Source organism: Pyrus communis, chromosome 14, assembly GCF_963583255.1.
Source record: "Pyrus communis chromosome 14, drPyrComm1.1, whole genome shotgun sequence".
NCBI classification, from domain to species: Eukaryota; Viridiplantae; Streptophyta; class Magnoliopsida; order Rosales; family Rosaceae; genus Pyrus; species Pyrus communis.
The window spans coordinates 5,163,347-5,190,689 of record NC_084816.1 but is presented as its reverse complement, the minus strand read 5'-3'; the positions used below and the strand labels follow the sequence as shown (position 1 = coordinate 5,190,689).

The 27,343-nt window shown below is 38.8% G+C and overlaps 5 protein-coding genes across 5 annotated transcripts; 3 read left to right on the top strand and 2 right to left on the bottom strand.

Annotated features, from left to right (window-relative positions):
- The first annotated feature begins 990 nt into the window (after positions 1-990).
- On the top strand, positions 991-6,737 carry LOC137715295 (cytosolic enolase 3-like). Its single transcript, XM_068454570.1, has 13 exons — positions 991-1,409; positions 1,578-1,732; positions 2,005-2,179; positions 2,430-2,501; positions 2,598-2,714; positions 3,119-3,199; positions 3,923-3,999; positions 4,236-4,339; positions 4,543-4,638; positions 4,740-4,825; positions 5,223-5,309; positions 5,479-5,676; positions 6,094-6,737. Exons 1-13 carry the CDS (start codon positions 1,305-1,307, stop codon positions 6,163-6,165), a joined length of 1,425 nt encoding a protein of 474 aa, XP_068310671.1. The 5' UTR covers positions 991-1,304; the 3' UTR covers positions 6,166-6,737.
- Positions 6,738-7,603: 866 nt separating this feature from the next.
- On the top strand, positions 7,604-9,924 carry LOC137715395 (probable sugar phosphate/phosphate translocator At3g11320). The gene is made up of 4 exons (XM_068454713.1): positions 7,604-8,189; positions 8,763-8,866; positions 8,965-9,193; positions 9,609-9,924. The coding sequence occupies exons 1-4, from the start codon at positions 7,758-7,760 to the stop codon at positions 9,753-9,755; spliced, it is 912 nt and encodes a 303-aa protein (XP_068310814.1). The 5' UTR covers positions 7,604-7,757; the 3' UTR covers positions 9,756-9,924.
- A 124-nt stretch (positions 9,925-10,048) lies between these two features.
- Positions 10,049-12,014, bottom strand: LOC137715396 (proliferating cell nuclear antigen). The gene is made up of 4 exons (XM_068454714.1): positions 11,602-12,014; positions 10,786-10,938; positions 10,589-10,686; positions 10,049-10,496 (listed from the first exon to the last, which is right to left on the bottom strand). Exons 1-4 carry the CDS (start codon positions 11,918-11,920, stop codon positions 10,266-10,268), a joined length of 801 nt encoding a protein of 266 aa, XP_068310815.1. The 5' UTR covers positions 11,921-12,014; the 3' UTR covers positions 10,049-10,265.
- Positions 12,015-14,559: 2,545 nt separating this feature from the next.
- Positions 14,560-17,637, top strand: LOC137715797 (mitochondrial uncoupling protein 2-like). The gene is made up of 9 exons (XM_068455146.1): positions 14,560-14,787; positions 15,354-15,572; positions 15,677-15,755; positions 15,927-16,060; positions 16,161-16,259; positions 16,378-16,482; positions 16,900-16,974; positions 17,117-17,203; positions 17,319-17,637. Exons 1-9 carry the CDS (start codon positions 14,707-14,709, stop codon positions 17,340-17,342), a joined length of 903 nt encoding a protein of 300 aa, XP_068311247.1. The 5' UTR covers positions 14,560-14,706; the 3' UTR covers positions 17,343-17,637.
- Positions 17,638-18,290: 653 nt separating this feature from the next.
- LOC137716445 (protein GRAVITROPIC IN THE LIGHT 1-like) lies at positions 18,291-20,382 on the bottom strand. The gene is made up of 3 exons (XM_068455906.1): positions 20,243-20,382; positions 19,361-20,082; positions 18,291-19,280 (listed from the first exon to the last, which is right to left on the bottom strand). Exons 2-3 carry the CDS (start codon positions 20,040-20,042, stop codon positions 18,505-18,507), a joined length of 1,458 nt encoding a protein of 485 aa, XP_068312007.1. The 5' UTR covers positions 20,043-20,082; positions 20,243-20,382; the 3' UTR covers positions 18,291-18,504.
- Positions 20,383-27,343: the final 6,961 nt, after the last annotated feature.

The window sequence follows — 27,343 nt, the reverse complement described above, 5'->3', positions numbered from 1 at the left end:
CAAAAGTATAAGGATAAATTCATACAAATAAAAAGTAAATGATATAATAAAGGGAACTTTAACGAAAGCTCCCGATACTATTTACTTTAACAAAAAACCATATTTTTACACTAAAAAGTCGATGTTGGTACTATTCACTTTACCCTTTATTTTGTCCTTATTGTTAAAACTTAAAGTTTTCAAGTCATTTTCATTAGTTTTCCTTATGATAAATCACAGCATTTTTTGTGGATGCAAATTTATGCCTCCTTCTTTTTTGACAAAATTGTACCTGCAAAACAATTAACACCTTATGGTCAAGGTCAAGAGCCTCATGCGCCCACGATGAATGGGAGGGCTTTGCCCGAAGAACCTCTGATGCCAAAGTTAGAATTTAGAGAGTTTTTGGAGTTTTGCCAGAGTGTGGACCTGTCTTTTTAGAGAAAATGAGGTTCAATATATAGAGCATGGCCGGTCTCCCTTTTGAGAAAAGGTGGACGGCCCTTTGGGGTATTTTTGTGTGAAATTAGTGATTTAATTGGTAATTAATGGATTAATTATGAATAAATTCATTAATTAGCCAATTAACTCAATTTATATGGAATGTTTTGAAGGTTATGAAATAATTACCTTGTGGAAAATATAGGAAGAGAATGGATGAAATAACTTTGAATTTGTTATCTATTTTGGATACTTTTGACTTGATTAACGGATCACTACTCGCGCGTAGGAAATCTAGTGTGCCTCAAGGGTAATTTTATCTTTTTTATCTAAAAATCCACATGTCGCCTTGTTATTATTTTTTACTCCACATTTTTCTTTTTATACAATTTTTAATATATTTTTTTTGCATAACCAAATAAATTAAACAAAAATAACGGACAAGATTAAACCAAACCAACCTGCATCAAGGAAGTAAAAAAAGGGACCATAACTAAAATCATTACCACAATAATTATTAAAATTTAGCATCAAATCAAACCCAATTAAAATTGCTGTAATAAAGCATGAGAGAACCAGAAGCCACTTGAAACTAACACACGGAAACGCTGCGTTTTGCTACATCTCTGCGGCTGACATCCAGGAGCCGGTGACCTAAAGCTTGGAGAAGCCTCCGCCTTCGGACCTAAACCCTAAACCGGAACACAACGCACTCAAAAATTTAAAAAGAATATTCGGCCCCAGTCACGAGCATCTCTCAGTCGTTGTTCTCACTGTGCGTGAAGCTCTGAATCGATTAGGGATCGCTCCGCCTCTCTCCGCCGAGCTCGAATCTGAAAACCGCCGGTGTTTTGGTCAGCGACCGAAATCAATAAGAAGAAGAAATGTCGGTGCAAGATTACTTGGATAACCACATGATCTCTCGGAAAATCGAAGACGCCGTCAATGCCGCCGTTAGGGCTAAGGCCTCTGATCCCGTCCTCTTCATTGTAAATCTCTGCTCTCTCTCTCTCTCGTCTGTGATTCTGTTTGGTTACTCGGAAAATGAAAGTGCAGGAAAGTTTCTGGAAAGAGAAGGAAATTGTAGTTTCTTGATTAGTTTTGTTTGAGCTGTGAAATGATTTTGTTGTATATTGTTTTTGAACTGAATTACACAGTCGAATCATATGAAGAAAGCGGTTCCTTCAGTGATAACAAAGGTCAAAGCTCGGCAGATCCTCGATAGCAGAGGAATTCCAACCGTTGAAGTCGACCTCCACACTAACAAAGGAACGTTTCGTGCTTCAGCTCCTAGCTCTGATGTTTCCGGAATGTAAGCTCTCTCTCTCTCTCTCTCTCTGTTGTTTGGCTGCCGATAATTGTATTTGTATAGACCTTTTGTTTCATATTGAATTGCATTTTTCTTCTTTGCGTGTGGAAATGCTTTTTATGATTCAGAAATTGATTTGTTATTGCATTTGTCAAGAGCATTGCTATTGAGTAACTGTGTATTATGCCTCTTGTAAACAATTCTATTTGAGCTCGATCACGTTCAAAATTATAAATTCTGAGATTAATTATCAAGGAGGTGTTTGTTGAAACCAGGTACGAGGCTGTTGAACTGCGAGATGGGGACAAGGGATTATATCTTGGAAATAGTGTGACTAAAGCTGTTAAGAATGTCAATGAGAAAATATCTGAAGCATTGGTAGGCATGGATCCTACGCTTCAGTCGCAGATTGATCAGGCAATGATAGACCTCGATAAAACAGAAAAGAAGGTAACATTGTTCGTTTTTCAATGCAGCTTGATGTAAATGATCTGTTTGAGAATTTGTTACTACTATATATTGGTGCTTTCATGCTATGATTCTCCTTGTCTGGCTATAAAAAATTATAAATAATAGACATCGGTCATAATTTATATTGTCTGCGTAAATTTAACTGCGAAGGATACCTCTATTAAGCATTTGTAATATTACTTTTTATTTATGATTCTGGATTAATGATTATTCTCAAATATACTTTCAGAGTGAACTAGGAGTAAATGCCATATTGGCTGTGTCAATCGCTGCTTGCAAAGCTGGAGCTGCTCAAAAGGAGGCATGACTGTTTCTCTTTTACTGCTTACTAAGTATTGGTATTGCTAAAATTTGTATACTTTTTTCTCGAAAATGTCTGAGTCAAGATTAATATCAGGTTCCACTGTACAAATATATTGCCGACCTTTCTGGAAAAGGCCACCTGACCCTGCCTGTCCCTGCTTTTACTGTTATTAGTGGAGGAAAGCATGCTGGGAATAATCTGGCCATTCAGGTATGCTCTGGTAAGCTTGAGTCTATAGATATGTACTTACCAAATCTTTTATTTTCGTTTTAATGTATGTAGGGAGAGGGGTTTCAATATTTAGACCATTTATTAATGTGGGTACATATTGACATCATGAAAGTACGGCATTTTACCTTAAAATGAAGTTAAAATTTTAAATATTTGAAATTGGCTTGTGGGAAACTACAGTGGAGCTCACTGGTCAAACACTTCTACATGAATTTGAGTGTGTCAGTAACGACTGCTTAATGCTCTCCTTGGTTCCTCCTATAACATTGTTTATATGCCTGCTGAAGTTGCTTTATAGATTTCAATACAATTTTTTTTGGCATGGACGCTTCAAACTTTTGTGTGGCATGTCCTTCTAATTAAACTTGACTTGAATTTTTTAGGAAATTATGATTCTCCCAATTGGAGCTAGCAAGTTTGAGGAGGCATTGCAAATGGGATCTGAAACCTATCATCACCTGAAGGTACTTTTCATCTCAACTGTTGACTTTGGAGATTACATTCTGTGTATTGCCTTTACTGATGTGAAAAAAATATTTTTCCATTTTACGAGACCTGATGAGTTGCTCATTCGTACAAGCAATCACCTTATTTTATGTGGTAAAGAATATAGCCCATTTTGTGTATTAAACTGCAATGGACCTGAATGCAACTTTTTTCACTTTGCATTTTAATAAGTATTCATTTGACCATGTGTTCTTTTGTCACCAAAGTCTTTGACCACGTTTGATAACCTATCAAGATCACATCTTAGGATGAAAAATTTCTTTACAAAAAATTGTTTCAATTAAAGCTTTATTTAGTGCCAAACTTTTCAACAAATATTCAGCTCGATTAATGACAATGAAAATTAGCTCTGAAAAGGAAAATTCATCTAAATATTAAGTGACTTGTGCCTTTCCAAATCTTAAATATCAGAGTATGGACTGATTTCAGCTTTCTCATGCCATTATGCTAATCCTTGTGGCTCTTCATAGCTGCTCTTAAGTGGCCAATCTATGATTATGCATGTAATTTATTTGGCTTAAATAATAAAGTCAATAGCTCAGCATCACATGTGCGTAAGAAATTGGAAAAGGACTTTTCTATGTACATGTGAACAAGGCGATGCCATTATGTCCCATTTTGTTTTGATAGTTTTGTCTCTCATTTTTATTGATAGCTATTATTGTTCACAAAAAGAGCAGGCTGTTATTACAGAAAAATATGGCGCACATGGATGTAATGTTGGTGAAGATGGTGGTTTTGCTCCCAACATCTCGAGGCAAGTATTTATTGTGTGATGTGTAGTGTTCTTTAAGTTCTTTGCCTCATTAATCCCCCTGAAAGAAGTCTTTGGAAGAGAACAATCATCTTAGATGCTCCTAAAATGCATAAACACATTGTTTTAGGTTTTTCTGAACTGTTTACTATGGTTGTTACTTTGTGCCTTATGAGAAACCTCTGAACTAATTAGATGATGTGCCAATTATTTTAATTATTTTCTATATCTCTTGGCAGCGTTAGAGAAGTCTTGGATCTTGTAAAAGAGGCGATCAGTAGAACAGGTTATAATGAGCAAATCAAACTAGCACTTGATTTTGCTGCTACTGACTTTTGCATAGGTGATGGATCTTTCTTGAGAATTGGTTGTATCTGTAACATGGCAGTTTGGGAAAATAATTGCATTTTACGTTATTTTGATGGAAATCCAAGGCTAAATTATCATGTAGTAATGATTAAAATTTATCTTCTTTTTAGAAATAGAACATGAATTCATGTATACCTTAATGACAATATTTTCCTTTCGATTTTCCCCATGATACAGGTACAAAGTATGACCTGGATTACAAATCAGTGGATAAGGGACAAAATTTCAAGTCGGCTGATGATATGATCGAGATGTATAAAGAACTTTGTAGTGGTACATGAGTCTCTCCTTTTCTGTTTCTCAATGTATTTGATTTGCACTTTTGCACTGTGACTTACCTTTTCTGCCTTCCTTCCCTGTGTTTGGGATGTCAGAGTACCCAATTGTGTCAATTGAAGATCCGTTTGATAAAGAGGACTGGGAACACACTAAACGCTTTTCTAGTCTTGGAATTTGTCAGGTGTGTTTACTTTTCTTTTGTTGGTGGTGCTTTCATTCTTTGCCGAATTAGCCTTGACCAGAAAAGGGATTGATAGTTTTTGTTTTGTCCCTCCATAGTATACGGAAAACTATGTAGCAAGTAACTAGATAGATATGGGCCTTCAACTGTTTTTGTTTAACATCCTTGTGAATGTTTAAGGCCGTAGTACACTGCAAATTCTATTAGATATTATCGTAAATATCTGACCTTGTCTGTCAGTAACTTATAAGAATAATTCAGTTGGTGGTTGCTGAGCAATTTAGAATCCTGCCTGTATAAATTAGTTAGTCTTTTATCGGATGCCTCAAGGTTTTCTCCTTTAGAAGACCTGAGATATGGTGAGATGTCTTAACTTAAAGGCTGTATGGTTTTTCAGGTAGTTGGAGATGACTTGATAACGTCAAGTCTAAAGCGTATTAAGAGAGCTATAGAGGAGTCCACCTGCAATGCTCTACTCGTAAAGGTATTTAGCTATATTTGGATGATATGTGATGTTTTTAATTTAGTTGTTTAGTCTGTTTTTGTTCTACGGTTTTGAGATACTTTGAATACTATATTACTGTTATGCTTCTTTTTTTTTTTGGATGAGAGATAAGATAGAGGCAACTGATAATTTTACAATTCAAAATCAGATAAACCAGATTGGAACAGTGACCGAGGCCATTGAAGTGATGAAGCTGGCGAAGGATGCCCACTGGGGAGTGGTCATGTCTCATAGATGTGGTGAAACTGAAGATTCCTTCATTGCCGACTTAGCTGTTGGTCTCTCAACTGGTCAGATCAAAGCTGGTGCTCCTTGCAGAGGCGAACGGCTGGCCAAGTATAACCAGGTAAACTTTTATACTCCGTTACCATGTCCACTGTTCTTGTGTTACCAGCTGCTTAACAAGTTCTTGGTATCGGATATTATGGCGCAATTCTGCATGGAAAGTACTGCTTCTTTGCAGTTCCATATTTGATATTCCATCCCCATGCGGAGTTCCCTTTTTCATAGCTTATGTTATAGAGTCAAGTGATTGCAATTGGAATCGTCCAAGGACAAGTGTTGGTGCAACAGAATTATGTCTGCATTACATATAACACAAACGAATACATGATTTGAAACTGATGGGCTTCCGTAATAAATAAAGCAAGTTTTCTTTTTATGGTCTTCCATGCTTTTATTTTCTCAATTTCTCTTATGCGACCATATGTCCGTGTACAAATGAATACATGATTCGAAACTGATGGGCCAAATTTTCTTGCAGTTACTTCGAATTGAGGAAGAACTTGGGGACGATGCATTTTATGCTGGTGAAGATTGGAGGCAACCATCCTGATCATCTTTCTCAGGTTTCCCCACAGTTCTCTTTTTATATTCTTCATCTAATGTCCGGGGCTCGCCGATCCTTCTGCTTCATTGCTTTTGTTATCAGAGTGTTTTCTTTGTTTTCTCAATATGATGTGTAATTAAGTTTGTTAAGGTGTTCCAGACATTGGCGGTTCGCGTAATGAAATTTTCAGATACACATTGCAGAAAGGAAAAACACTTTTTGAGTAAATTTTCGGAACTTGTAGCTTGCCCTAAGGATTTTGGAAGATAACAAAGAACTGGCTCCGACGCATGTCTTTGTACTTGCCTTGTCAAAATGCATTTGTATGCAGTTGATATAAGACTACTATGAGGAGTTACTGATGGATCTGGGAACGCCCAATAAACCGCTTTCAGACGCTCTTCGATCACATCTAGGCAAGTTTTGGCTTACTCCCGCTGGGCAGAAGCGTTATCACTCCTGCTTGGCCTCCAAAGCCTGCCTAGGCGTGCCTCGGGGCATGTTTTTTGAAACACTGGAAAAATGTGAGCAGAACCCTAGCTCAAAATTAATCAAATGTCAGCCAATCAACTTGAGACTTGTAAATGAATGCTTTTGGAAAAAAAAACGGTTTTTTGTTCAAAAGTGCTTTTTAACTATAGAAAAGTGCTTTCACCTTGATCTCATGTGACTAAGGTGAAATGAATCAAAATTAAGAATGTCATTGATAAAACTACCCTCGTAGAGTCGGGTGAAATAAAACAACAGAAAATGCACAACATTAATTGATTTGCAATTGCCTGTTACCAAAAATTAATTGGACTTCACATTTTTAACATGAAATAAATTGCTAAGTAGTGGTTTCCACTCGCGTGGACGTCTAACAACCATTGATTAATCTGCAATTTGCATTATCAGGCTAACATTCCCCGTAGCATAATTAGGCCTAGCAAACGAGTTGTGTTTATCGTGTCATATATGTTATCTTAATAAGTTATGTCGTGTCAACTCTATTATCTTAATGTGTTTTATACAGGTTACCCAATAATGACCTGATTCGTTAATAAGTCGTGTCGTTTCGATCGAGTTAATGGGTCATACAAAAGTTGTCATGCTAAGTTTGGATCTGGCAAACGATATTTTATCGGGTTATCAACGGAGTGATCCAAGAACAACCCAACTCATTAATGGGTGACACAATAACAATCCGATTCATTAACAAGTTGATCTAAAACCTGTTATTGTTGTATTGTTACAAGTTGGGTTGCCGGGTCGTGCAAAAAATTTACATGACTAATTACAATTATTTCAAAGATAACATCCCACTCATTTACACAAAATTATAATCCAAAACAAAAATTAAAACATTGGAACAACGTAAATTAAGAAACAAAAGAAACCTCCGAATTTAAAGCTCGAAATCTACGTTCCAGATTTCTTTCCATCTCCTTCCCCAGATCCATTACATGATCTCCTCCATCCCTCCAACCCACCATCCCCCATTTCCAATCAAATCTTTGTCTCTCCGACATCCTTCAACAATTCAAAAACAACCTCAACAAATCCATGCACTCCACCTTCCCCTTCACAAAATTTAACAAATCCGAAACCCCGAAAACATGTCGAAGTTCGTCACGGTCGGATTAATAACAGCATGGTACTCGTCGAACATCGGAGTTTTGTTGTTGAACAAGTTTCTCCTGAGCAATTACGGGTTCAAGTACCCGATTTTCTTGACCCTTTGCCACATGCTCGCGTGCTCCCTCCTCAGCTACGTAGCCATTTCGTGGATGAAGGTCGTTCCCATGCAGAGCATCAAGTCTCGCGTCCAGTTCTTCAAGATATCGTCCCTCGGTCTCATCTTCTGTTTGTCTGTCGTTGGCGGGAACATCTCGCTCCGGTACCTCGCCGTGTCGTTTAACCAGGCCATCGGCGCCACCACGCCGTTCTTCACGGCTGTGTTTGCGTATATTATGACTCTCAAGAAGGAGGGCTGGGTCACGTATGTTACTCTTATTCCGGTTGTCACCGGCGTTATCATTGCCAGCGGGGTAAGACCGTAATATCAAGCTCTTTATTTTTTAGGCATTTGTCAATTTTTCCTTCGAACTTATAAGGAGCTGCTAATTTCTCCCCCTAAAACTTTTATAATTGACAATTTCTTCCCTGAACTTAATTTTAGCATTTATCCTCTGACCTTTTATATTTCTTTGATGAATAATTTTGATTTTTTGTTTTTGGGGTTGGGCATTGGTTTCACTTTTCTAAATATTTGGTTTACCTGATTTGAAATGTGAAACATATTTTACCGAACCTTAATTTGATATTGGCTATTTTCAAGTGTTCGTATCATCGTACACAATTTTTTTCTTAACACAACCATAAAGTATATTTTCGTGGCATTTTCGCCGCACCATAAACTTCTGAAAATTCATGCGAGGGATTCTGGCCCAAAGAACTTTGTACTAGCTAAAATTTTTAAGGGTTTCTCATTGTATGCTCTTTATCATTGTCAAAAACATTAAAGAGAAGGATTTGATCAATATAACTTTTCATGTCATTTTCTTTGGAGGTAATATGAGAGAAGTTATTCATATTCTTCTTCTTTTTTTAATTGAATGAAGGGAGAACCAAGTTTTCATCTGTTTGGATTTATAATGTGTATTGGTGCTACAGCAGCAAGGGCACTCAAGTCAGTGCTTCAAGGGATACTCCTCTCTTCTGAAGGGTAACCCTCTCCATAAATATTTAACATCTAATTACCAACTAATCAAACAAAATTATGAGTTAATTAAGTGAGATTGTAATTCCAGTTTAATTTCCCAGGGAAAAGCTTAATTCCATGAACCTGCTCATGTACATGGCTCCTGTAGCTGTGGCAATCCTTCTCCCTGCAGCTCTTTTGATGGAAGAGGACGTAGTTGGAATAACAATTGCACTTGCAAGAGATGACGCGTCAATCGTCTGGTACCTGGTGTTCAACTCTGCTCTTGCATATTTTGTCAATTTGACCAACTTCGTGGTAACCAAACACACCAGTGCCTTAACTCTCCAGGTAATTAAATATTTTTTTGAACATATTGAGATGATGTCGACACAGTCGAACTATCTTATACGGTAATAGTGTTATCTGAGAACATTGCTACAATTATGGGTTCAACTCGTGAAAACAATTTTTTTGCAAAGTAAGGATAAAGCTGCGTACGATAGACGTTCCTTTCCCTGACCCTCGCAATGCGTGGACCCTTGTTGCTTAGGTCACCCTGTAATCTAGTATATTGTTATGTTCCATCCAAACCCTTTCTCCATGTGAATTTATCCAAACGAGGCTTAATGTGGGACAAATGCAACCTCGTTTGCCAATAAATCAATATGATCATCTGGTGTTGTGACACTCAATTTCTGCTATGTTAAAAAATACATATCTCATGGATGGTAATTGCTGAAATATGGTATCCTGTGTCTTTCAGGTGTTGGGAAATGCAAAAGGAGCGGTTGCAGTGGTGGTTTCAATTTTGATATTCAGAAATCCGGTATCAGTGACCGGAATGCTCGGTTACGGTCTCACAGTAACAGGAGTCATCCTCTACGGCGAAGCCAAGAAACGAGGGAGGTAGATTTAGTATTTTTATGGGTATATATATGGAGCAGATTTCTTGAGCTGCACTCTCCAATTTTTTGTGCAAAGGAGAGGAACAAGGGGCTTTTGTCTGCCCAAATCAGAGAGGACAGCTCAAGCAACGTGTGTCATTTGCCCTGTAACCTTGCGCCCCGACGTGCTTAGCTCAAAATTTTTCTGTTCGATTTAGGGAGTTCGAATTTTGTGTATTATTGTTTGATTTCGCTGATAATGAAAGATAACGTGATGATTTCGCTATACATAATAACCCAGAAATCAATCAAGAACCCATGAAGAGAAAAGAAATGGGAGAAATAACATTGTCTTCAATCGAAAACCTACAACATCTTTACCTAATGGATTCAAAAACTCCTAAACTACAGATTTGCTCACTCATTGTCACAGAGAAAGCGAGAAAAGACCCCTATTACAAATCCTCTACCTGGATTTTTAAACAGAGCAGTTTACATCAGCAAAAGAGTATGCTGATGATGATGTGGCATAACACTCAAGCTTCAGGCTTTGTTTCATCTTCGTCATCTTCTATCTTGGGAGCCAAGTAGAACCTAATGTAGCCCATCTCTGCAATCTTGTACTCAACCACAACTGGAAGTTCGGAAGACAAGCTGATTGTGACCGTGTTCGACAATGTGGTAGCCTTTGTGAATGAGTTCATGTACCTCAGAGCAAATGTCAACGACACTGGCTCGCTCATATTTATGACAGTTGCTTCGTCAGGCTGCAATTCCCGAAAATCAGCAAAATAAAGTTAGGCATCGGATTGCAGTAGCTAAAAACCTTACCGACAATGTTTTCACAAGGACAGTATACCTTGTCGACGGTAGTGTTCTGCCGACAGACAATGTTAGCAGTGCCAATATCCCCTCTTGTAGAGAACTTCACTCCTTCCTTGGTCACAGATATCACAACTGCAAACAACATCAAACGATTACTCACATATCCACAAGACAAATACATGAAATTTGGATAAAGCGGAATCATGTAAAGGGATAAAGAGTAAAAAGTACCAGTATCACCAATGCCACTGAGGTCTTTACATATTCTAGCAAACTCAGCAGAGGGCATTGTCACAATAGACTGGTATTCTGCCTCCGGAATTCCAAGGTGCTCGCTATCAATATCCATCAGCTTCATCTCAAAATCAGAAATTTTATCTTGTGCTGTGATCAGTCACCCATAGAAAACACCGAAAATCAAAACAACAAACAAATACACCAACTACAAAACTAACATTGAAGCATGGTAATAAACTATCACATAGCCAAAACCTTGTTTGCAAAACTTCCAGTTAACATTTACAACTATCGGATACAATGTCTCCCTATAATTTTAATCACTGTCAGTACAACTTTCGTCACTTAGAATTCAATTTCTCACAATATCAGCATTTCTACATATTTCCATAAAGAATAAGAGCCACTGCAGGATCATATAAATGAATCTCTACGGTAGAACCTCAATGCGGTACAAAGTAATCAACATCGGCAAACACAGAATTATCAGATAAAACCCCATTTTTGCTTAAATTCTACTAACAAATTTGCAGGTCATAACCAAATAAGAGAAAAATGACTATCAAATCCAGTATCAATTTCAAATTCATAAAAATAAATTTAAAAGATTGTTTCTTTTTGCTTTCCTACAATTTCTTGCATGCAAGAGAAGCAATTACAAAAAGCAATAATAAAGAAAGAAAATTAATGGCCAGTAATCAAAATTAATAGCAAAAAAGAAACCCAAATTAACGAAATCCCAAATGAATCAAATTATTTAGGGAAAAAAACCTTAATATAAAAAAAAGGAGGGGGGAAGAAAGAACATACTGGGGCTTTCGAACATGAAGGTGACGGTATCGCTGCCGTCGTCAGCCTTGATGGTGATGATGTCATCATTTCCGGCGCACCTGAGCATCTTGGACATGTTGCCGAGGTTCATGCCCATGGAGATGTTGCGGTCGCAGCGGTAGTGCTCGAACCCCTCGGATCTGAGGAGGAGGGCGACGAGCGCCACGTGGCTGGAGTCCATGGCCTGGAGGGAGAAGCCGGAGGAGGAGCAGTCGAAGTTGGCGTCGTTCACCAGGTCCTTGATGGACTCCAGCACCTTCTTCAGCAGCGAGCCCTGGACCAGTCGGAGCTCCAACATCGTTTCCGGGTCGTCGGAGGCGTGCGGGTTGTTCGATTTGGAGATTTTGAGGGGGAGATTTGGAGGGTTTGAGCGAGGGAGTGGGGGTTAGGGTTTATATAGTGGGGGAAATGGGAAGCGTACTTCGGAATTTTGGGGTTTGATTGGCGGGATTTGGTGGGTTCGTGTTCCCGCGCAGGACTTTGACGGGGAGGGATTGGCTGCAGTAAGGGTACAGAGTAATTATTCCTGCACCTTCAGTTGTTTGGACTTATTTCTGATCCAGAAACTGAATTAAATTAAAGGCCCATGACCGGGTGGCCCATTAAGAAAAAACTAACACCACCAAAGCCTTTTTTTTTAAGAAAAACTAATGAAAAGAACTTTAAAACTTTGAGTTTTAATGATAACGACAAAATAAAGGGTAAAGTGAAAAGTATCATGTTTGACTTTTTAGTATAAAAATGTGATTTTTCGTTAAAGTAAACAGTAGCATGGGCTTTTCGTTAAAATTTCCTTTTTTTATGGCTTTTTTTTTTTAATGTACAAGTGATAACGGAGGAAGGAAGAATCAAATGCAGGACCTCAAGATGGGTTAAATCAAATACTCTTAACCGCTTGATTGGCATGCCTCTCATCTAAGTTAAAGAAAAACAACATTAATTTCTACAATTGGGTTTGTCACTCAGTTATACACTTACAGTATGTTAAAGTTGATGGCAGTGAAACAAATTAGACCGTGTAAGTTAAAGTATCTTCGTAATATGTCTTTAGGATTTTTCTAGTAAATTTTTAACCAAAGTTTGTTCACAACTCTTGTTTGAAGTGATGTCATGGTAGCACAAAGTATAAAGAAGTCAAACATAAGCTGAAATTTTATATGGTGAATGGATTATGTTTTATCTCATTTGCCGCCTCTTTTATCTCACGATATATTGCAAGATTTTCTCGTTATAATTTGTAACAATTAATTTTCTTTTGCATACCAATTAATTTTCTTCTATTTTTAGAGTTAAACATCTATGATTCAATTGAAACCTCTTTTTGGGAATATTTGGTGTCGAACTTTTTGCATTTAGTATTGACACCAAACCCTTCTCCCACCACATTTTATTCGGTTGATGAACTTCAATCAATCCCTTTTAGACAGAAAATAACATATCATAGTGAATTATTTTCTCTTTTAATTGCATTTTATCATCTAACTAAACGTCGAAAAATCAACAAATACGCCTTTTTAAATAAAATGCTAAGAGTGAAATTCTTGTAAAATGTAAGTTAACCAAATAAAGCTAAAAATAGAAGCCATATTTCCTTTCACTCCTCAAATCACAAGTGTTCATCATCGAGCTTAGCAACACGAGGATAAGTCATGTCGTTGAGAAAATAATTGTCACATGTTGTTTGGATTCAATTAAACACGCATTGAGATGATTAGTAGAGTCCCCATCCACACTAGTTGAGTTGCAAATAATGCGATTTTTTATTGAATAATAAGCGTTGTGAGTTTTCTAACAGACAATGTTTTCACAAGCGATAACGGAGGAAGGAAGAATCAAATGCACGACCTCAAGGTGGGTTAAATCAAATACTCTTAAACACTTGATTGGCATGCCTCTCGTCTAAGTTAAAGAAAAACAACACTAATTTCTACGCTTGCGTTTGTCACTCAGTTATACATTTACAATACTGTTAAAGTTGATGACACTTGAACAAATTAGACCGTGTAAGTTAAAGTAGCTTCGTAATTCTAGTGAATTTTTAGCCAAAGTTTGTTCACAACTCTTGTTTGAAGTAATGGCATGGTAGCACAAAGTATAAAGAAGTCAAACATAAGCTGAAATTTTATATGGTGAATGGATTATGCTCAATCTCATTTGTTGCCTCTTTTATCTCACGATACATCACAATATTTTCTCGTTAGAATTTGTAACAATTAATTTTCTTTTGCATACCAATTAATTTTCTTCTATGTTTAGAGTTAACATCTATGATTCAATTGAAACCTCTTTTTGGGAATATTTGGTGTCAAACTTTTTGCATTTAGTATTGACACCGAACCCTTCTCCCACCACATTTTTTTTCTGTTGATGAACTTCAATCAATCCCTTTTAGACAGAAAATAACATATCATAGTGAATTATTTTCTCTTTTAAATGCATTTTATCATCAAACTAAACGTCGAAAAATCAACAAATACTCCTTTTTAAATAAAATGCTAAGAGTGAAAATCTTGTAAAATGTAAGTTAAGCAAATAAAGCTAAAAATAGAAGTCATATTTCCTTTCACTCCTCAAATCACAAGTGTTCGTCATCGAGCTTAGCAGCACGATGATAAGTTATGTTGCTGAGAAAATCATCGTCACATGTTGTTTAGATCCAATTAAACACGCATTGAGATGATTAGTAGAGTTTTCATCCACACTAGTTGAATTACAGATAACATGATTTGTTATACGAGTTGAGAGGCTATAACTTTCAAAATCACAATGCCAACAAATCAAATTAAGCAGCAAATCCCAATTTAACTAATACAAGTCCACCTAACCTAACCCCCCAAAACTAAAACAATTAAAAACGACGACGACGTCGACGTCGACAACCGACAAGAAATGGCAAAGTTGTGATAAAAAGGCGATTGCGATTGCAAAAGCTTCCTTCTTCTTGATCTTTTTCCATGTACCTTTCCTTCGTAACTAATCATTAACCACCTTCTTTATATAACCTTAATCCCCCCATTCCCTCTGAATTTCCCTCCCCATTTCCCCAAATTCCTTGCTTTTGAAGCTTTCGTTTTGCGCCTTCCAATGGCAGATCTCAGCCCCAGGTCTGAGATCTCCTTCTTGCAAACTTTCATCTGCAGTGCTTTCGCCGCCTGCTTCGCTGAGGTAATCGATGATACTTCATCTGTTTGTGTTCTTGCTCAAAATTTCAGCGTAAATGATAGTTTTTTACTGCTTAGTTGTGAAATTTGGTTTACTGGGTCGGTGGATTTGATAATAATTTAGCTTTAATTTCTGTGTTTTTAGCTTAATTAGTGTAATTTCTTACTTGGGTTTTGTAAGTTTCTGATTGAGTTCAGTGCTGAATTTTGATCTCCTGTTTGTGGGAATGAATGTGGATATATGAAGTTGAAATTTGAGGGTAGCTGCTGCTCTTTTGTGCTTGACAGTTGGTCCTGGTATGATGGTTCAGAGATTTGCATAATGTGGCTTAATGTGAACAAACTGATAGGTTAGGATCGAAAATTGGAGCAAATTAGGTTAAATGGCGAATGCTAGGCTAAAGTCGAAACGGTTTAATTATTTTATCTTGGTGTTGAACAATTTAAGCACTTGAATTATGATTTGACGGTCTTACAACTACAAGGTCTCAACTTCATTTGTGTGTTTGTGTGCGTGTGCATAAAAATCGAAGCTTGGTGTATAATGGTGTATGCATGAATATTCTGCAGTTTTGTACCATTCCTTTAGACACTGCTAAAGTCAGGCTTCAGCTCCAAAAGAAAGCAGTCGCGGGGGATGATGCTGGTGCACCAAAATATAGGGGCCTATTGGGTACTATGGCTACAATCGCTAGGGAAGAAGGTTTAGCAGCACTTTGGAATGGCATAATTCCAGGATTACAACGCCAATGTATTTACGGAGGCTTGAGAATTGGATTATATGATCCTGTGAGTTCTAAATACGTTTTCTTTCATAAATAAAATTATGAATTACCTATTTAATGCTTTCTTTGTGACACATTCTGTATATCTATAAACTGAATGTTGAACAGGTCAAAATTTTCCTTGTTGGCAGTGCTATTGTTGGAGATATTCCTCTATTCCACAAAATACTTGCAGCTCTATTCACTGGTAAGTGTACTTGGCAACTATATTGCGAGACTAGATTTATGCAACTTGTGCTGTTCACTAACATATTTTATCATCTGAAGGCGCCAAAACTATTGCCATTATCTTCCCTGCCGTTTGATCTAAAAAAGTAAATTTAACAGCATACTCTTTTGTTAACTTCTATGTTGACAGGTGCTCTGGCAATCATAGTGGCTAATCCAACTGACCTTGTGAAGGTTCGACTTCAATCTGAAGGAAAATTGCCAGCTGGAGTTCCTAGGCGATATGCTGGAGCCTTAGATGCTTATTCCACTATAGTAAGACAGGTTAGCTTTTTTTCAAAGTAGAACAGTGTTTTTCTTTGTTCTGCGTTCCTAAATATTGTTTGCAGACCAGCTTAGTTGTTGAATATTTGTTAACACTTAGGAAGGATTAGGGGCCCTATGGACTGGGCTGGTGCCAAATGTAGCACGGAATGCTATTGTAAATGCTGCCGAACTAGCCAGTTATGATCAAGTGAAGGAGGTATTCTCATAACATTCCTTCTCGGAAGTGCAGTTATCTTTCTAATTTGAAAGTTGATATAATCTGCTATAACTAGGATAATTATCCCAGTGATTCCTGATTCTTCATACTTATGCAGACAATTTTGAAAATTCCAGGGTCCACGGACAATATTTTAACTCATATCCTAGCTGGTCTGGGTGCCGGTTTCTTTGCAGTTTCGATTGGCTCTCCTGTTGACATGGTATGCACTCTGCAACCTTTTAGTTGTGACATTAAGTTCCGTGGTTTTCTAGGTTGCATGCTTGCAACATATGGAAACTCCAACAGATCTGTAAACATTAAACAAAATTTAAAGAAAAGTGATCATATGATAACCATATGCCTTCTCGGTGCGCTATATTCCAACCTAAGAAAGTAAAACAGAAATGATAAGCGCTTGCTATATTTGTTCACAAATTTTAATCATCATTGAATGCTGGTTTTGTGATGGTAGCACCGACCTGCATTGCATATTATTCGTTGCAGGCTGTAACAACGGTGTGCCAGTGAAAGATTGTGATGACATTTTCTAATTGTACAAAACAATTTTATTTAGTTTTTGAGTGGATGAGTTAGTAAGGAAAATGTTGGCTTGGATGCCTTCCTTGTTATGTTCTAGGTGAAATCCAGAATGATGGGAGATTCAACTTACAAAAACACGTTGGATTGCTTCGTCAAAACGTTGAAGTATGAGGTATGCTTTATAATCAGTTTTAATCTGTGCGTGCACTCTGATTCTGTAAGCCATTCGCCTTCGAAGTTTTTGAATACTAAAAGGCCAATATCTAAATGGGTTTTTGTGACTCCATTGTTTTGCAACTCATGACATACTGCAGGGATTTTTGGCCTTCTATAAAGGGTTCCTCCCAAACTTCGGTCGGCTAGGATCATGGAATGTGCTTATGTTTCTAATGCTAGAGCAAGTAAGATTTGCATTAATGTGGGATTTTCAATTGCACAGGCAGTTCATGTTTAATTCCAGTAACCTGCTTGTAAATCGTAACGATTCCTTTTCGCTTTGTATGTTTTCCATGGCAGGCGAAAAATGTTTTTCGGGTATAAATACGCTCTTCGGATTTCAGTCACCACAAAGCACGAAGACGCAGCTTTTGCTTTGGAATGGCATTTAAAGATTCAATTTTTTTTCCCCCAAATTTCTTCCGCTTTTCCATTTTAGGCATAAAATCCTTATATCTTTGTATCGTTGGAGAGAGTTTGAAAGGGAATCATATCTTTGTACCCTTCTTTGGGAAGCTACTTCCCTTCAACTATACTAGACAACTATATAAATATTGTTATTTATATTTGCATTGCCATTTGAATTAATATACAACAACAATAATAAAACATTATCCTACTAAGTGAGGTCAGCTGTATGAATTTTAGAACGTTATTGCGCTCAGTTTTGCGTCAAGTCTTATATTAACTCCAAGTATTCCATGTCTTTTCTTAAACTATCTTTTCAAGTTTTTTTCCACCCCTTTGAGCCTCTGTCTTATAATCGCATCTATAGATCTTCGGTTCATATGTCAAAACCACCGTAACCGAATTTCTTAAAGAAAGTTGATGTTCTACCATAAAACCAATTGGTAATATAGAAAGTAGCATAGCTACTTATACGTCCATGCAAGATTTCTCCTCTCATCAATGTCGGACTCATTCTCAACATTTCTCTCATCTTTTCTCTAGTTGTAGTTGCTTCCACTTTATCTCGGATATCTTATTCTTAATTATTTTTCTTGTGGCATCAGCTAAATGGAGGTGCTGTTGATTGAACTGCCTAAAACGTTTATATGTTAATTATTGCAGTCGTTTGAGTCAGCTTCACAGTATCTCTCGTAATCTGAACTGACCATTTTAGGCTACTATTGAGAAATCATCTTTACAATAATTCGCCAAAATCAAAAGATGCTTAGGTATCTAAATATGACATGATAAATAGAGAAACATATTGACTGTTGCCAATTGTCGATAAACAATAAAATAGTCACAACAATGATCAAGGGGCTAAACCATTTCTAATTTAATGAGAGATTTATTGTTTAAATTAAACAGTGCAATAACGTTTACAGTCTCAAAACTAAGAAATTTCAGTGTGCCCGAAATACTGGCGGTGCGCCCTATGTTCCATATTCTAAAAAATTATCCTCAAAAGTATAGGAGGCCTACAAGTCTAGTAACATTAGGCAGACTACTCACTAGCAAACCCACCGCATAAACCCCTCTAATTCCTATTTACCAGATAAACCCTGGCCTTAATAACCGACCCATTCCCAAGCTTAAACCCGGGAAAAACCGGAAACCCGACAATCTGACCCATCGGAACTCGCCCGCCCGCAAACCTCACAACACTCTCCATATAACCCGGATGAAACTCCGCTCCTCGACTCGCCTCGAACTGACTCGGCGGCGGGTCAAGCGAAAAAGCCAGCAAGTGCAGCAGCCACACCGCCTTCGCCAGCCCCAAAAACTCCCCGTAAAACTCGCTCCTCGGGTGCCCCCCTTCTACGACATGTCGTCGCTGCTCCAAGTGCCCAAACAACGACTCCTCCATCTTGGGATGGACGACGGCCAGGTACTTGGCGGAGCAGAACTTCCCGAACTGACACGTGGGCAGAATCCCGAGCAGCTCGGTGGGGTCCATGGCCTTGAAGTCGCGGTACCGGGCGAAACAGTCGCGGCGGTGCTGGTCCGGGTTGAGCAGCGACGAGAGGCTGCCGTCCATGTAGAACGTCTCGTGATCGAATCCCTGGAAGAGCTTCCGCGAAATGTAGGACTGCAGCGCGTACTTGGCGTCGCCGTTCTGTGTAGCGATGGTCGAAGACGTCGTGTTGGTCCCGACGGTGGTCGCGGTGGCGGCTTCAATTGACCGGACTGCGGCGGCGATGTCCCAGTGGGCTGCGCGCATTAGGGAGAGGAGGAGCGACGTGAAAGACTTGGATGCCTCTCTCACCTGGCTCATCGTCGCCTCGAACAGCTCCGGCGCTGGAGCCGCTGCAACTGTAATTAGAAGCCATTAAGGGGTAGAATTGTCATTACGTAGTGTAAGACAAAGTTGGGAGAGAGACTTTAATGTTTACCTTCAGTCAGACCTATGGAACCGACTTTTCTTCTGGACACGGACCTGCCCTTCTTCGAGTGGGACACGTTAGCGACGCCGTTTAGCTTCTCCTTGAGGTTCTGGATCTCGAACTCTCTGCACTTCACCTCTCTCTTCAGCTCGTCCACTGCCGCTTCGTACGGCGCCACTACCTCTCTCAACGTACTCCCCGCCATCACTCGCTCTCCCCCGCCGGTAAAATGCCTTCTTCGAAACCTCTCTCTCAGCACCCCGATTTTTCTCAGCTCACCGACCACGGCAGCGTCAGCCACCCTGAGCTTCTCCGGGTCCCACGGGATGTGGGCCTCCTGGAGGCTGACGTACGCCTTCTTCATCGCCCCAACGGCGTCGAAAACCTCCCGCATTGCCATCTCCATCTCCACAACCTCCTTATTCGTCTTCGTCGACCCCCGATCCTCCCCAGCCTTAAACCTTAAACCTCCACCGTCGATCACTTCATCGTCTTCGTCTTCCTCATCTCCATCGTCCTCGTCATGCTCATCGCCGGTCTCGTGCTCGTACAATTCGTCGTCCTCGTCGCCGGTGCGTCGATGCACGGGGGAATCGCAGGAATCGTGGCGCCCGGCGGCGAGTGGGTGGAGCAAGCAAGAAGCTGCCACTCGTTGAATCAGATCCGAGAAATTCGAAACCTTTCCCGCCATTTTCTCCCCTTTCTTCTTTGCCTCGAGTACTTCTCCGCCTCTGAGAAAAACAAGGTAGATCAGATTCGCAGACCAGTGGCTTTGATCTTTGAGTGAGGGGTGGGTGCGCAGGATAAGAAAATTTACCGTTTAAGATAGCATATTAAATTAATTGATGAATTATTAAAATAAAATAAATGAAAATTCTGAGTTAGACTGACCTCGGAGCTCAAGAGACAATCGTGTTTGCTGAAGCTTCCCAAATGGCAACGGATTACCGTGGTACGGAACGGTGAACGGGTTGACCCGGCTGCCGTTGACGGCAGCGACCTTCTTCTTTCTGAGTGAGCGGAAAATTAACGGGGTTAGTTGGTGTTACGGCCTCAAAGGTGGAAGGCTATCTGGAGTTATGGGCACAGTAGTGACTAGTGAGTGGACTGTGGAGGACGGGGAGGGATCAGGATCCTCTCCTGATCTAAGGATGAGCATTCTCATGATCAAAGAGTATGGACCGTTGGATGAAAATCTAACGGTTATAATTATTATAACTTTAAAAAATTCCTCTATTTGTAGCCGTTGGATTTTCATCCAACGATCCACACTTCTTAATCATGAGAATCCTCATCCTTAGATCAGGAGAGGATCCTGATCCTACGGGGAGGGCATGTGCATGTGAAGAAAGAGAGTGTAAAGGCTGATATGTCTGCTTATCCTACACGTGTACGTTCAGGATTTGGAGTTACAGTTGACAATGGAAAGATTCACTTTCTAATTCTAGGCATATTTTTAGCTACATTTTTTTCAAACTCGATTTTAATCCTTATTTTCTCTTAGTAATTCAAAAGTTTTTATTTTACTTTGAAACTCAAAGTTTGTTTCATTTTAGCCTTAAAATTTGATTTTGATCTCATTTTATCTTTTGAAACTTGAAAGTCATTTCTATAAAACTCAAAACTCACTTCATATTTTCTTAGATTTGTTAATTTCTTATATGAGTTTGATTTGGGTACGCCAGGCTAATCAATTTCTTTGATTATTGGATGTTAATGCATAATGAAGATTTATAATCAAATTTTATTGCAGATGTGGCATAGTTTTATTGGGTGTTAGATCCCACATATATTTTAGGAGGTGACCTATAAGTTTCAGAAAGAAGAGAAAGTCCACAAGTCAAAATAGAACAAATTTTAAGTTCCAGAAAGTAAAGTAATGCCTTTTAAGTTATAGATGGTAAAATGAAATCAAAATTGAGTTTCAAAAGACGTAATTAAAAATAAACCATAATTTTATAAAGAGGTGACTGACATCGAGTCATGGTTAGTCCAAAAATGGGAAATATAAATTAAAGTTTGAAAATGAAAAGAAAGATAAACAAGGTAAAAAATAAATGAGAATTTGCAGAATGCGAAAAAAGAGTTTCCAAAATTTTATGCAAGATCATGGACTTGAGCAAAAGATTTGCTCACTGCTAAGATCAGTGATCACCACCGGATTAGCTGTCGAACAAGAATAGTAATTTAAATTAAACTCATCTGACAATGCACAAAGAAATTTATTTTCATACACAATTTTATCGTCTTGAATAGAGAGGCAACAATAAGCGTGTGCGGACAATGAAAAAAAATGTCGGTCATATCAATCATGTTCGGCAAAACACTCGCTTCATGCTAAGAACCACTGCCAATACATTAATCGTTGAATGAGTTTAATTTTATAATTTTGTTAACTGGTAAATTATACATATGTGATGGTGATGCTCACCGTCGATTAATTATGATGGCTGACGATAATTCTATTGAATGAGACTCATATGCAGCCTAAAACAGCTCAAAATGTAACCAAGAAATTGTAACTTATGAAATATGAGGCCTTAATTTCATGGGAGGGATTTCTATTTTTTTTTTTTAAATGAGGAGTAGTTATGGAGTTCACACCACATCAAACTTTAACGATCTGAATTATTTATTTTTCTAGTTGTACCTCATAAACTATCATTGCAAAATATTAGCCAAACCGAAAATATTTGAAGCATTTAATTAAGGTCAAAGAAATTGACGAACACTTTGTTCTAAGAAAAACTTTAAATTTTTTTTATTTAATTGAATTTTTGTAAGGATGATCTATGAATTGAAACTTACAAAATAGACATTCAGATCGTTGAAGTTCGATGTGGAGTGGATCTCATAACTAACCCCATTTTTTAAATAACATATGAATCTCTTCTCTTAAAGGGTTTGATACGATATGTATGTATGTATGTATGTATGTATGTAGGTAGGTAGGTTACCTTGCTTCATTGGTGCAACAAGTAAACATATGAAGGAACATGATGATGATGGTTTCAATCCCAGAGAGAGCTGAGAGCTCAAGTATTTAGTTCTAAGTTGGAAGATGGATAGATGAGATATGTTGATGAACGAGTGCAAGTGCGTTGGTAATTACAGACTTCCGACTCAGAAATTAAAAAATTTAATCATGAGAACATAATATTATGATGTGGAGCCATGAGCATATGTTAGTTGTCGGTCTAGGGTTAATAGCGTATAGGGGCCTTTTTTTTTTTTGGGGGTGGGGTGGGGGGGGGGTGCCATTTCTTCTTTTTGCCCATGTTCATGTTATTTTATTTTATCCACCAACAATGATTTTCAATCAAAAAGTCAAATTTAACGTGGCAGGACATGAATTAGCAGCTTTTACTTTTGTTGTTAAAATTAACAGTAGCTTGAATTTTTTTTAAATTAATTATTAAATGTATTTTATTAATCTTATTTTTGTTTTTTGTTTTAAAAACATTTATTTTAATAGTTTAATGTAATAATTTAATTTGACATATCAAGGAGACAATAAACTTGAAAAGATGTCAAAGTGGAGAAAAAACTCCTCCTGTTTGGATTGGACCATTGCTCATGGACGATACTGTTGGAGTCTTTTGAACTGGCTTTGTTGCCTCTGGTGTTATAAGTTAGCTTTGGGTTGTATACCCCATTTCTATCATGTTATGCATGTGATGGTATAAAAGTTGGAACCAACATCAATAATAGATCATAGGCACTTTGACTTGATTCTCAAAGATCAATGTGCACGAAATATGTATGAAGAGGATGACATGGCTCTTGCGGATGGCAATAAAGTTTTTTACTCTCAATAGATGAAAGTGTTATAGTAATAATAGGGTTTGTTCAGAATGGAACGTATATATTGTGAGAACAGGAACAGTCCTTATATAGTTGCCAGAACATCTCTCGATCAAGCCTATTATTAAATGAAAGATGCTCATAATAACAATTATATATTTTATACCGCATCATGATATGTCTTACCAAATAAGAATTATGTAATTGGTTAATCAAAGTTCAAACCGTATTGTTTTAGTCATATTACGATTGTAAGACCACTCAAATCAAGTGACGTAATTGACGAAGTTATTGGTGGATTTTAGTTATAAGTTGTAATATGTACCCCGGCAAAGTGGTATGTGATTTTAGAGACTTGATGGTATGATGGATTTTAGGAATGACGATCCTCTCTAGATCCTCTTTGTGAGTATTCTGGGAATTCTCAAATCATGTCCATTCATCGTATATCGTGTGGCCAGTTTTCGTCATGTATTGTTCATGTTTAATTTTAAATATAAATATTTAAATAATTTCTGACCACACGATATATGATAAACGAACACGATTTGAGGATCCCTAGGATCCTCATCCTCACAAAGAGGATCCGGAGACAAGGATTTTACTTATAAGTTGTAATCTCATTACTACAGTCCCTGCACATGCATTATATTTGTTATGAGACCCTTTTTTTTACTCTTGGGTCGGAAGTGTCACATCCCGCCCCGGGACGGATCACTTCCCGGGCCCGCTCCACCACCGTAGCATGATATTGTTCGCTTTGGGCTTACCATTCCCTCACGGTTTTGTTTTTGGGAACTCACAAGCAACTTCCCAGTGGGTCACTGTAGAAAAAGGTATGTAGGCTAAAAATTATATTTGTTATTGATACATGAATGTGGAAAAATGGAAGAGAATGCAAATGGAAGAGAATGCTTATGGAAGAGAATGCAAATGGAAGAGAATGCTTATTTTTTCATTATCTTTCTCTACAAGATTACAAGGATATATATACATGATACAAATGTGTACGTAGGACAAGGTAGCCGTCCTAGTGTGTAGGTAGGACAAGGTAGGACGGCTGTAGGACGGCTTGACGGCTGTAGGACGGCTAGTGTGTAGGTAGGACAAGGTAGGACGGCTGTAGGACGGCTTGACGGATGTAGGACGGCTTATTCTTCCAATAATAATATTATATACAATTACACAAGGACTCCAACCATATTCCTTATTTGTCTAACACTCCCCCTCAAGTTGGAGAGTGGATGTCAAGAACTCCCAACTTGCGTAACATACCCGAAAACTTTTCTTTCCCAAGAGGTTTGGTAAACAAGTCTGCCAACTGTTGTGCCGTACCCACATGCTTGGTCTCTATTGTGCCATCTACAATCTTATCTCGTATAAAGTGACAATCCATCTCAATGTGACGAGTTCGTTCATGAAAAACAGGATTGGCAGCTATATGTAACGCTGCTTGATTATCACAAAATAAAATGGAAGGACCATCCAAAGGAATGTTCAAATCCTTCAACAAAAAACGAAGCCAAACTATCTCGCAACAAGCACCTGCCATGGCCCTATATTCCGCCTCTGCTGAAGAGAGCGAAACGGTTTTCTGTCGTTTCGTCCGCCAAGAAATCAAAGAACCGCCCAAGAATACACAATACCCAGTAGTCGAACGGCGAGTGATAGGGCAACCTGCCCAATCAGAATCACAAAACGCAGTTAACTTGGTCTGGTTGTCAGAACGAAATAATAAACCTTGACCTGGAGTAGCCTTCAAATAACGAACAATACGAAGCGCAACATCCATATGAGATATCCTTGGCTCGTGCATAAAACGGCTTAGAACATGCACAGAATAGGTGATATCCGGCCGAGTGATAGTGAGATATATTAACCGACCTACTAATCGTCGATACTTTTCAGGATCCTTGAGAAGTTCTCCTTTATCAGATAATTTTGTGTCATCCATAGGAAAAGCAATGGGTCGTGCTCCCAAAAAACCATAGTCCTTGAGAATGTCTAATGCATACTTGCGTTGAGAAATATAGATCCCTTGTTTGGAACGAGAAACCTCAATACCCAAAAAATATTTTAAATCACCAAGGTCTTTTATCCGAAAATGATCACGGAGAAAAGACTTCAGAGAATTAATGGCACTAGCATCATTGCCTGTAATCACAATATCATCCACATAAATGAGCAAAACTGTGAAAGAAATACCAGACTTTTTAGTGAACAATGAATAGTCAGCTTTGGATTGTTGAAAACCGGCAGAAATGATGGCACTAGTGAATTTGGCAAACCATTGGCGAGAAGCCTGCTTAAGACCATAAAGTGACTTGTGAAGGCGACACACAAGATTCTCCCCCTGTCGCCGAAGACCAGGAGGAGGAGACATATAGATTTCTTCATGTAAGTCACCATGTAAGAAAGCATTATTAACATCAAGCTGATGAAGAGACCAAGACTGACTAGCAGCAAGAGCAAGAAGACAACGCACCGTAATCATCTTAGCAGTAGGAGAAAAAGTGTCATGATAATCAATACCTTCAGCCTGAGTGAAGCCTTTAGCAACCAAACGAGCTTTGTAGCGGTCAATAGAGCCATCGGAATTGTGCTTGAGTTTGTACACCCACTTACAACCAATGGGAATTTTGCCAGGGGGCAAGGAAGTTAAAGTCCAAGTACCATTAGCATGTAAAGCTTGAAGCTCCTCAGTCATAGCACGTTGCCAATTGGGGTCAGTGGCAGCCTCGGCGAAGGAGGAAGGCTCCACAGTCCGACTGACAGAGTTAATGTAAGAAAAATGCCTGGGAGAGTAACGGTGATAAGAGAGAAAATTACAAAGTGGATATCGCGTACCTTGTGTAGAACCGGGTTGCGAAGTCGAAGATGGGTGGGATGGCAGAATCACCTGCGAGCAAACGTAGTCTTTTAAATAGGATGGAGGTTTATGGGCACGGGAAGAGGTGCGGGGAAGGGGAGGATTGGTAGGTAGTGGGGGGGTAGGGATGTCCGTGGGTAAAAGGGTGAAAGGTAAGGAAGTAGCGGGGGGGGGGGGGGGGAAGGAGGGGATGCCGAGAGGGCAGGGGCATGGGGAGGAACGGGTAATGGGGCAGCAAGGGAATCTGTGGGAGGCGTGGAAGGGGAGGAAGTTGGAGGAGGGTGAGGCGTCGGGGCAGGAAGGGGTGGGTTATATGTAAAGTCTAGAGGGGGTGGGATGGGTAAGGTAGGCGAAGAGGATGGGATAGGAGGGTGAGAAACGGCATAAGGGAAAGTACTTTCGTGAAAGATGACGTCTCGACTAGTGAAAATGCGGTGATTGTCGAGATCGTAAAGGGTATAGGCCTTTTGTCCATGAGGATAACCGAGAAAAATGCAACGATGAGCCCGAGGGGAAAATTTGGTGGTGGGAGTGACAGAGGTAGCATATGCCAGACAACCAAAGACGCGGAAGTGGTCATAAGATGGGGTTTTCGAAAAGAGAACCTCAAATGGGGATTTATGATGGAGAAGACGGGTAGGGAGACGATTGATGAGATAAGTAGCGGTAAGAACACATTCCCTCCAAAACTTGATAGGAAGATGGGATTGAAAACGAAGGGCGCGAGCGGTTTCAAGAAGATGACGATGTTTTCTTTCAACAACGCCATTTTGTTGGGGGGTATAAACACAAGAAGTTTGTAAAAGCACCCCATGATCAGAGAAAAAACTACGAAGAGATAAAAATTCACCACCATTGTCAGTACGAATGCATTGGATGGTAGTGTGGAATTGGGTAGTGACATAAGCAAAAAAATCCTTAATTAATTGTTGAGTGTCGGATTTATGTTTCATGAGGAAGACCCACGTAAAGCGAGAAAAATCATCCACAATGGATAAGAAATAATTAGCACCAGAAAGAGAAGATTGACGATTTGAGCCCCAAATATCACAATGAATTAAAGCAAAAGGGAAAGTTGATGAAATTGAACTCAAAAGAAAAGGTTGACGAGTTTGTTTTGCCAACGGACAAACATCACAAATATGACTAGAATCAAAAGTGCAATTAAGAGAGCTAGATGCTAAAGCTTGCAAACGAGTGGATGAGGGGTGACCAAGACGCCTATGCCAGAGGGAGGAAGGGATGGTAATGATGTTGCAGAGAGGTTGACAGGTGGGGAGAGAAGAGGTAAGGGCCACAAGGTAATACAGATCGCCACG